Source organism: Corapipo altera, unplaced genomic scaffold (assembly GCF_003945725.1).
Source record: "Corapipo altera isolate COAL_440 unplaced genomic scaffold, ASM394572v1 62, whole genome shotgun sequence".
Lineage (NCBI taxonomy): Eukaryota > Metazoa > Chordata > Aves > Passeriformes > Pipridae > Corapipo > Corapipo altera.
The window spans coordinates 10,940,218-10,950,717 of record NW_020884894.1 but is presented as its reverse complement, the minus strand read 5'-3'; the positions used below and the strand labels follow the sequence as shown (position 1 = coordinate 10,950,717).

At 57.8% G+C, this 10,500-nt stretch overlaps 2 protein-coding genes across 2 annotated transcripts; both read left to right on the top strand.

Annotated features, from left to right (window-relative positions):
• Positions 1–1,232: 1,232 nt before the first annotated feature.
• On the top strand, positions 1,233–2,301 carry LOC113948940 (small proline-rich protein 3-like; the record flags this gene model as incomplete). Its single annotated transcript, XM_027646969.1, has 3 exons — positions 1,233–1,248; positions 1,715–1,996; positions 2,225–2,301. Coding segments are annotated over exons 1-3 (375 nt in total), but the record flags the coding sequence as incomplete, so codon positions are not given.
• Positions 2,302–2,667: 366 nt separating this feature from the next.
• On the top strand, positions 2,668–9,084 carry CALB2 (calbindin 2). Its single transcript, XM_027646663.1, has 11 exons — positions 2,668–2,808; positions 5,931–6,007; positions 6,179–6,268; positions 6,380–6,460; positions 7,332–7,388; positions 7,493–7,570; positions 7,688–7,743; positions 7,955–7,994; positions 8,126–8,179; positions 8,347–8,418; positions 8,672–9,084. Exons 1-11 carry the CDS (start codon positions 2,718–2,720, stop codon positions 8,786–8,788), a joined length of 813 nt encoding a protein of 270 aa, XP_027502464.1. The 5' UTR covers positions 2,668–2,717; the 3' UTR covers positions 8,789–9,084.
• Positions 9,085–10,500: the final 1,416 nt, after the last annotated feature.

Sequence of the window (10,500 nt, the reverse complement as noted above, 5' to 3'; positions counted from 1 at the left end):
GAGACACATCCCTAAATCCAGCCCTACAGAGGCAGTGAGTGTCCCCTCTCAGCCCCCAGGAAAAAACTGCTCTGGAGGGAGGGGGATAGAAAAGCAGTGGGCTCAGCTGGGGGAAATTGCTCTGCAATAATGGGAAAAAGAATGTTTTTTTGGGTCTAATCTCTGTGCCAGAGCTCAGTAAATGTGAATGGAATACCCAGGACACCCTTCAGCATGTCATGTGTGCCTGAAGGCTGTGTTGTGCAACAGAGAGAAGGAGAAGGCCATCTTGCTGCCTGGTGTCCCAGTCTGGCTCTCCTCATGGGATGCTGGTGCAGCATCTCCCTTCCCATGCCTGGAGTCGGGTGTCCTGCCCTGCCCCAGCTTCCCACGGTGTTAGAGCCAGGTTTGGTGCCACCTCCATTGCTTTCAGCTCCCCCAGTCCCCAAGCCTGCATCCCCTGCCATTCGTGGGGGGGCACCTCACTTTTTTTCCAGCCAAGAGACAAAAAATAAGAGGTGCCAGCACCTGACAGGATGGGCAATCCCCTGGACAGCTGCCTGCTGCCAACTCCGTCCCTGCTCTGCGCACATCTGAACTTCCCTGGTGCCTTCTCATCTTTAATTAAGCACTTCCATCGGCTCAGCCTTCTCGCTGGATCTGAATTCCCCCCCCCCCCGTAGCCATGGCAACGCTTCCCCTGGGCAGGCTGCGCTGGAGCCGGTGACAAACCCCACGTGTGGCTGTTTGTTTGGGCCTGGAAATTTCCCTGCAATTTGGGGAAACTTGGGAAAAGAAAATCCCACGATGAGCTGGCGAGTGGCAAAGGGAGCCAGGGTGGGAAAGGTTTTTTGGGCTGAGCATCGCTCCCATCCCTCTAAGGAGCTCTGTTCCAGCAGGGATGGCAGAGCCTTGATCTGGAGGTTCCTTGGTTTTTCCTCCAAAAGATGGATGCAGTCCAAGTTTTGTGTCCTTGGGCGGTGAGTGACAGCCCTGCTGTGGCCATGGTCCCTTGGTGGTGGTGACACAAGAACTGCCTTGGCCCTGCTCCTCCTGCCAGGACCCCCAAACCATGAGGTGTGAAGCTGCCGTGAGGCAAAGGGACAGTGGCACAGGTGGGGTGGCACAGGGAAGGGACATGGTGACAGGGGTGAGGCTGGGGGCACAGGAGGGGATGCAGGGACTTGGGGAAGGGATGGAGTGATGGGCAGGAGGAGGTGACAGGGCAGGACTAGGTGTCAGGAAAGGGGTAGATGACACGGGGCAGTGGTGAGTGACATGGGGCAGTGGTGGGTGACATGGGGCAGGGGTGAGTGACATGGGGCAGGGGTGGGTGACACGGGGCAGTGGTGGGTGACATGGGGCAGGGGTGGGTGACATGGGGCAGGGGTGGGTGACATGGGGCAGGGCAGGTGGCACAGAGCAGGGGTAGGTGACAAGGCAGGGACAAGTGGCAAGGCACAGGCTGCCGACCCCAGTGCCTGGTGCTACCCCTGGTGTCCCAGTTCCAGTATCCTGTCATCCTGGTGTCCCAGTATCCCAGTATCCTGGCATCCCAATGTCCCACTATCCCATTATCCCACTATCCTGTTATCCCAGTGTCCTGTTATCCTGGTGTCCCATTATCCTGGTATCCCACTATCCTGTTATCCCTGTATCCCTTTATCCCAGTATCCTGGTATCCCAGTGTCCCATTATCCTGGTGTGCTGGTATCCCATTATCCCGTTATCCAAGTATCTCCTTATCCCGTTATCCTGCTATCCCATTATCCCTGTATCCCTCTATCCCGTTATCATTCTATCCCACTATCCCTGTATCCCACTGTCCCATTATCCCTGTATCCTGTTATCCCCGTATCCCACTATCCCGTTATCCTGCTATCCTATTATCCTGCTATCCCTGTACCCCACTATCCCTGTATCCCATTACCCCTGTATCCCGCTATCCCTGTATCCCACTGTTATCCCTGTATCTCACTATCCCATTATCACTCTATCCCACTCTCCTGCTATCCCTGTATCCCGTTATCCCTCTATCCCATTATCCCTGGATCCCATTATCCCTGGATCCCTGGATGCCTGGATCCCACTATCCCATTATCCCACTATCCCCATTATCCCTGTACCCCTATATCCCTGTATCCCGTTATCCCTGTATCCCTGTTATCCCTATATCCCTGTACCCCTCTATCCCCGTTATCCCGCTGTTAACCCGTTATCCCTCTGTCCCGTTATCCCTGTTATCCCTATATCCCTGTACCCCTCTATCCCTATATCCCTGTTATCCCTATATCCCTGTACCCCTCTATCTCCATATCCCGCTGTTATCCCGTTATCCCTCTATCCCTCTATCCCCGTTATCCCTATATCCCTGTACCACTCTATCCCTGTATCCCGCTGTTATCCCGTTATCCCTCTATCCCTATATCCCTGTACCCCTCTATCCCCGTATCCCGCTGTTATCCCGTTATCCCGCTGTTATCCCCGTTATCCCGCTGTTATCCCGTTATCCCTCTATCCCGTTATCCCTGTACCCCTCTATCCCACTGTTATCCCGCTGTTATCCCGCTGTTATCCCGTTATCCCGCTCTCCCGCTGCCCCCCGTGCCCGGCCGGTGTCCCGGGGCGGCGGCGCCCCCTGGCGGCGGCGGGCGGCGCGGCGGCGGCGGGTATAAAAGGCGGCGGCGGGCGGCGACGGGATCGGGAGCGGCGGGATCGGGAGCGGGATCGGGAGCGGGATGGCCGGCCCGCAGCAGGCCCCGCACCTCCACCTGGCCGAGCTCACCGCCTCCCAGTTCCTCGACGTCTGGCGGCACTTCGACGCGGACGGTCAGTCCCGGGGCGCGGGGGGACACTTCGCCTCCCAAAAAACCGGCGGGGAGGGCACCGGGCTGAGCATCCCCGGGGGGAGCGGGGCGGGAGGGTGGGGGGGCGGTGGACAGTCCCTGGACATCCCGGAGGAGAGGATAGAGTGTCCACCGCCGCAGCCCGGGGATATCGGAGAGCACCCGGGATAGAGAGATCTCAGGATGGAGAGCCCCCGGAGCAATGGAGAGCCCCCGGGATAGAGAGACCTCAAGATGCAGAGTCTCCGGGGTGATGGAGAGCCCTTGGGGCTCAGCCCCGTCGGTCGAAGCTCCGGGATCGGGAAGGAGATCCCCAGGACCTCCCCGTCGGGAAAGGAGGGGAGCCCCAGAACCGGACCCCACCGGGAGCCCCCAGCCCATGGGACGCTGAGCCCAGAGTGCCCTGGGGCTCCTTGGCACGTCCCCCGAGTGCCCTGAGAGCTGGGGCTCGCTCAGGGCTGCTCTCACCTCTGGGTGCTGCTCTGGGGGTCCTGCCCTTTCCGGGGTGCCCCCTCCCTGCCCAGTGCCCACCCTCGGCCCCCTCTATCCCCGCGCCTCGACAGTGCCCCATCCTTGGCACCTGGGGAGAGAGGGGCAGCGGGGCCACCCCCTTGCCAGGGGCGACAGAGCGGGTGTCCCACTCCCTGAGCGGGCTGAGGAACGATCGCTCCGTGTCTGGAGTGCTCGGTCCCTCCCCGCCTGCTCCCCAGCCCCGCAAAACCTCTGCCCAGGGATGTTGTGCCAAACGACCGTGTGCACTGCGGGGATGTCACCTTCCCACGGAATCCCAGCTGGGCAGGACACCCCTGTTCCCACCACTGCCAGCCCCAGAAAGTGGGGGAAATGCAAAAAGCAGCATCATTTTATGAGAAAATAGTTTCTTTCAGCTCTGCAGTGCTGTGAAGGAGGCTCAGCCCGCTGGGAAGAGCAGCCCAGGGGAAAACTCCTGCCCTTCGCTGGGTCTCCTGTTCCTGCAGAGAGGTTTGGGGACCAAAACCCTCCTGGGAACTGCGTCACGCAGCCTCCTCGGCTGTGCTGCTGGAGCTGGAGCTCAGCTTGCTCCGGCTGCACCGTCAGGGTCCCCCCTGCAGCCCCGCAGCCCCGGGGACACGGGCATGAGCCCCTGTCACCACTGGAGCTGGCACTGGATCACCACCAAGGGGTTGGGAAGGTGGCACCCCACAGCTCCTGGTGTGGGTGTCCAGCTGCCTCCCTGCAGCGCATCCTGCTGCGCCCTTGGATGTGCTCTGTCATCTCCAAAACACAGCGGTGGGCACGGATCCAGCTTGGCCCACGGCCCCCGGGCAGGGCAAGGCTACTGGGCTGCGGCTGTGCCCGGGAGAGGAGGGACTCGGGCGTCAGGGAAGAAGGTGGCCTTGACAAGGACGATGCTCAGCCACACCAAGTGGGAGCTCCAACAGCTCCAGCAGCTTTCCTCTGCCGATGGAGGGACGTGGGTTTCATTCCCCTGTGGATGGGATTACTTCAGCCAAGCTCATCCCTGCACTTAAACCCCTCCAATGGGGCTTCCATCCCTTGAGCCGCTTCCCCTCAAGGCTCCTCGTGCCCCAGAGATGTCCCCTTGGATGTCTTTGATGTCCTCTCTTTGCCAGCCACAGCTGCCCCGAGGCTCCGAGGTGCAGCCGCATGGACCGGCCGTGGCTCTCCGGAGGGGATTTTCCATGACACTCCACACCCTGCTGCTCTGCGGACATGGATCACACTTGTCCAAGCTGCTGCTTGGAGGAAGCCAAGCTATTGGCCACGGCTTTTCTTGGCCCTTTTCTCTTTCCCAGCTCAAAACTTTTGCTGATTTTTTCTTTTTTTTCCAACTGAATTCTGAGGAGCTTGGGATTCTCCTGAGCCCACAAAAGCAAAGCCCCTGGGAAGAGCAGTGGAATGCCAAGCACCTCAGCAGCTCACAGCGGCACCTCAGTATCACCTGAGCCCCTCATCCCCTCCTGGGAAGGATGCTGCTGATCCTTTGGGTTGTGGTCACCAAAGAGGAGGGTCCTCTGGGGCTTTCCCATGTGTTCCAAGCTGGGATGTGGATGGGTTATTCCCAGCCACTGTGTTGCAGCGGGGAGAAGATGCTGCTGGGGAGCCTGCAGGTGATGATGCCGAAGGTGGTGTGGAACAGGGTGCTGTGGTCCCAAGCCTCCAGAGGCTGAAATGTGGAGCAATTTTGGGGGGAATGCCCACAAGGAAGAGCCCTGGCTATCCCTCAGCCAGGCACTTCAGAGGGAAGGGCAGCATCCCTCAGCTGTGCCCAGATGTTGGTGGGAGGGAGCGTTTCTGGCAGGGAGGTGGCACCTTGCCTGGCAGCACCATGGAGCCAGTGTCCTCTGCTGTCCCCAGCCGTGGTGTGACCCTGCTGCTTTGAGGCACAGTGGCCAACCCCCTAAAGCCACCAAGGGCCAGTGCCATGGGAGCCGGGTGTGGCTGGCCCCCAGCTGAGCCGTCCTGCCACTGAGCATCCCACAGGCAGGGCAGGGCTGTAGATATCCCAGGTGCTGGAAAAACCACATCTCAGCACAGATAGCAGCAGCAAGGGGCACAGGGGACACAGGACAGGAACCTTTTGGAGCTCCTGAGTGGGAGAGATCAGCACTGTGCTGATCCCTTCGCTTCCTGCTGATCCTGCTGGGGCTGATCCTGTGCCCAGGGGCATGGGGGAGATGCTGCTGTGCCAGGTGCCTTGTGTCTGCTCCTCATTTGCCCTCATGGCCCCCACAGTGTGTTGAGAAGAGCCAGGCCTGGTTTGGGAAACGCTCGGACAGGATGGGGAGGTTGATTTAAACCATTTGGTTGGAGCATCAGATACAGAAAATGCAGCAAAGACCAAGATGGACAAAGTCCCCAGTGCCCTGCAAGTGGGTGCAGGGGACAAGTCCAGGGCTATGTGTCACCTGGGCAAATTTGGGCATTGCCAGTTTATGTAACACTCAGTGTCAGCATTGGCTGGTGTTCCTTTGCTGCCACAGTCGCCTTGGAGCCGTGCTCTGGTGCGGAGGGAACAAGCACTGTGTCCCCTGGGAGCATCCATCCCTCTCCTCCTGCCCTCCAACACGGGGCAATTCTTATTGCATTTTTTTCCTTCCCCAGGAAATGGCTACATCGAAGGCAAAGAGCTGGAAAACTTCTTCCAGGAGCTGGAAAGTGCAAGGAAGGGGGCGGGCGTGGTAAGGGCATTTCCTGGTTTTGCTCCCTCTTTCCTCAGTTCCCTCCTGCCCAAAGATGCAGACTCGTGCCAGCCCCATCTCCTTTGGGAATGGCACTGATGAGTGGGACCAGGTCTCCTCTGGGAGGGAAGGGGGGGGAAATGCTCCCATCCCCTCTCTCCTTGCTGGCAGGACTTAAAGAAGGACAACTTGGGCGACAAGATGAAGGAGTTCATGCACAAGTATGACAAAAATTCAGATGGCAAAATCGAGATGGCAGAGGTGAGTGGTGCTGGACCTGACCAACCCCCGGGGTGCTCGTGTTCCCCCCAGGGATGTTCAGGTTTCCCCCTGATGTTTGTGTTCCTTCCCTGATGCTCCTGTTCCCCGCAGCTGGCCCAGATCCTGCCCACGGAGGAGAATTTCCTGCTGTGTTTCCGCCAGCACGTGGGGTCCAGCTCGGAGTTCATGGAGGTGAGAGGGACAGGCTATGCTGGGGCTCCCCGTGGGATTCCGTCCTCAGTGCCCAGCTCCACAGTGGAAAAACTACTGGGAGCTGGAATTGCCCAAACTTCCCACAGTCTCCCCCAAACTCCTGGCATTAACTCAGGACTGGGAGGCAGTGCCAGTCTGGGGGGAGAGCGGGGTGTGGTGAGTTTTCCCAGTCCTCAGCACCTCTTAGGCACCCCTCAGGACTGTCAGGTGCCTCATCCCACTCTCTGTGTGAGGTGAGCTGCGAGGATTTGGGGCTGTTCTGTAAATTCCCCCTCATAGTTGGTCCACAGTACCCAAGGAATGTGCTTGTGTGTGTTATGAAAGCCAACACTGCTTTGGGCCACCCCACAACCTGACTATTCCCTTGCATGGGGTGAACCCACAGAGGTGGAAGAGAAATTGTGGATGGGGAACAAAACACGGCTGGGGGTGGAGAGGAATGTGCAGAGTCCTGGGGAGTGGGGAGGTTGTGCTTGGAAAATGAATCCCAGGTGAAGGCGATGGCTGAAATAAGAACACCCTGTGGCATGGAGGGGAGGGTAAGCTGGCACTATTGTTTAATTGGGGGGTGCAGTTAAATGTTATTAAATATTAAAGCCTGGCCTTGCATACTGGCATGAGGACAATAGTGCTTGAACTCTTGGCATGGGGCTGAACAAAAGCATCCAGCCCCAAGGGAGAGCGTGTGGCACTGGCGAGGAGGTGGGAGCTGTGAGATGACCCCTCTCCATTAGGGTGGTGGTGGGGATGCTCCCAGCGGGGGGTTATGGGGGGTCACACACATGTCAGGAGGGGAAGGGGGACACAAGCTCACACTCCCACACTCGGGTTCATGGTGGTCCCTCTGCAGGCCTGGCGCAGGTACGACACCGACCGCAGCGGCTACATCGAGGCCAACGAGCTCAAGGTGGGCTGTGGGCACGGGGTGGGCTGAGCTGGGTCCTCACCAGTGGGACATTCCCGCTGGGAGAGCTGGGGACGGGGACAGCCAGCAAAGCCCTCTCCTCCCAGGGTTTCCTGTCGGACCTGCTGAAGAAGGCGAACCGGCCCTACGACGAGCCCAAGCTGCAGGAGTACACACAGACCATCGTAAGTGGGACCCGTGGGACTGTTCCCCCCCCTGCCAGGGTCTCACCACCCCGTGGCAGGTGGGACACAGGGGAGGGGGAGACAGTGGGTGACCGGGTGCTGCTCCTGTCCCCACAGCTGCGGATGTTCGACATGAACGGCGACGGGAAGCTGGGCCTCTCTGAGATGTCCCGGTAAGGTCACGGGCGGTGAGAAGGAAGCAGTGGGGAGGCAAAGACACACCTGAAATGCCTGTGTCTAGGAAGAGCCTGCTCCGGCTTCCAAGGGAAAAAAAACTGCTTTCCTCTTTAATTTGCTTATGTTTCTGAGCAAAAAGTCATTGTGGTTTAATAAGTGTGTTTTCCTGGCTGCTTCCCGCTCTTCCCCGCCCTTCTTGTTTTTCAGACTTTTGCCTGTGCAAGAAAACTTCCTGCTGAAATTTCAGGTAAAATAATAATAATAATAATAATAATAATAATAATAATAATAATAATAATAATAATAATAACAACCCATTCCTGTTGCTTACACCTCCATCCCCTCCCTCACGGCCTGGTGTCCCTTGCCACTTCCCAGGGGATGAAGCTGTCCTCGGAGGAGTTCAATGCCATCTTTGCCTTCTATGACAAGGTAGGGAGACAGCTCCTGGGAGACATCCCCAAATAAATAGAACTTGGGAAAAAATATCCCAAAATCACATGGTTTTGGATGGGTCAATGCCCCCTGCACCTATGTCCAAGGGGGAATTGCGGGGCTTGTGTCCTTCCTGCTGCTGATGTCCCTCCCTCATTATCCAGGATGGAAACGGTTTCATTGATGAGAATGAGCTGGATGCGCTTTTGAAAGACCTCTATGAGAAGAATAAGAAAGTGAGTAGGGGGGACAGAGCCTGGCTGCCACCCCCAGAGCCCCCCAGTTCCTCCTCCCCTCTCCCAGCAGCATCTTCCACCCCACTGTGTCCATGTTCCCTGGGGACCAGGTGAGATGCTGGTCCAGGTGCTGACCCTACATCCTCACGGGAAGCTGCACAGGATCCGGGGGTGGGGGTGTAATCCCAGCCTGAGGATGCTCCCCGGGGAGAAATGGGATGCCCACCCCCACTGCTGCCCCCGTGCCTTGCAGGAGATGAACATCCAGCAGCTCACCAACTACAGGAAGAGCATCATGAACCTCTCCGACGGGGGCAAACTGTACCGCAAGGAACTGGAGATGGTGCTCTGCAACGAGCCCCCCCTGTAGGACCTCCCCGTACACACGCCCCGCGCTCCTCCTCCCCCAAAGCAAGCACAACAGGGGAGCCCCCATCACTGCAGTGCTTCCCCACCAGCTCTTGGGTTTGCTGTAGGTCGCTAAAATCCCATTTGGGGGGGAAAACTCTTTTTTTTTTTTTTTACCCATCTGCCTGGTTTGTTTAATTATATGATTTTTTTTTTTTGGGGGGAGGGGGAGGGTGTTGTTTTCGTTCCTTTGGTCTCTTCTTGCGTTTTTATCATTTACCAAAGAACAGTTTACTAATAAATTCGAGTACTGCTAGACTGGAGCCCCTATTTTTCCATCCCATTGTGGGCTGGGGGGTGGCAGGGACAGGGGGGACCTCCCCTACATTCCAATCCCAGTAGAGATGTGGCTTCTGGGTAGGGGAGGGAGATGGAGCTTTTGGGAAAGCCCCTGTGGAATGGAAGGGCATTGGGAAATCCCTGGGGAGCAGAGTGCAGGCAGGCTGTGGGCACTGATGTCCCAGCACAGCACACACCCCAGTACATCCCAGTACCTCCCAATACCTCCCAGTTACTATTCCCAGACCCTCCCAAACCCTCTGGGCTCTCCCAAGGGTTGTTTTCCCCCCTTCCAGTTTTGGAAACCGGTGCCAGGGTGACGATGCTGGTGGAGTCTCAGTGCCACCTTTCCCACCAGTGTGTGCAGGGGACACCCCAGTTCCCCCCCACACCTTCCCAGTGCCCCGACACCAGGGTGGGTGCTGGGAATGTGCACGAGGTGCTGGTTTCAACACTGAGACCTTCGAGGGGGGGTGTGGGGGGCAACTGGGCAGGGCAGCCCCTGTACTGTCCAGTACAGGCCAGTTCAGCCCTGTATAGCCCAGTGTGGGGCAGTGCAGTTCCATATGGACATGTACAGCCCAGTATGACCCTGTACAGCCCATTTTGGCCCAGTAAGACCCCACACAGCCCAGTATGGTGCAGTACAGAGCAACACAGTCCTGTATGGACCAATGCAGCCCTGTACAGCCCAGTGTGGTACAGTGCAGCCAAGTGCAGCCCCGTACAGCCCAGTATGGCCCCAGACAGTCCTACACAGCCCTGTACAGCTCCCTATGGCCAAGCACAGATCAGTATGTCCCAGTACAGCCCTACATGACTCTGCATGGCCCAGTACAGCCTTGGGCAGCCCAGTATGGTGCAGTACAGTCCTGTATGGCTCAGTAGAGCCCAGTGTGGCCCTGTAGCACCCTGTACAGACCTGTAGGGCCTTCTATGATGCTGTACAATCCTATATGGCAAAGCACAGCTCAGTACAGCCCTTTACAGCTCCATATTGCCCTGTACAACCCTGTATGTCTCGGTGCAGCCCAGTACAGCCCCATACAGCCTCGTATGGCCCAATACAGCCCTGTACAGCTCCGTATGGCCAAGTACAGCCCCACATGGCCCTGTAGAGTTCATTATGGTGTGTTACAGTCCTATATAGCCCAGTGTGGCCCAACGCTGCCCTGTACAGACCTGTATGGCTCCATATGGTGCTGAACAGTTCTATACAGCTGAACCACAGTGCTGTACAGCCTAGTGTGGTACAGTACTGTCCTGTATGTCCCAGCAGGGCCGAGTACAGCCTGGCACACACAGCATGGCCCAGTACAACCTAGTATGGCTCACTGTGTCCCAGTCAAGTCCGCCATATCCCAACACAGCCCAGCACAGCCCAGTACATCCCAG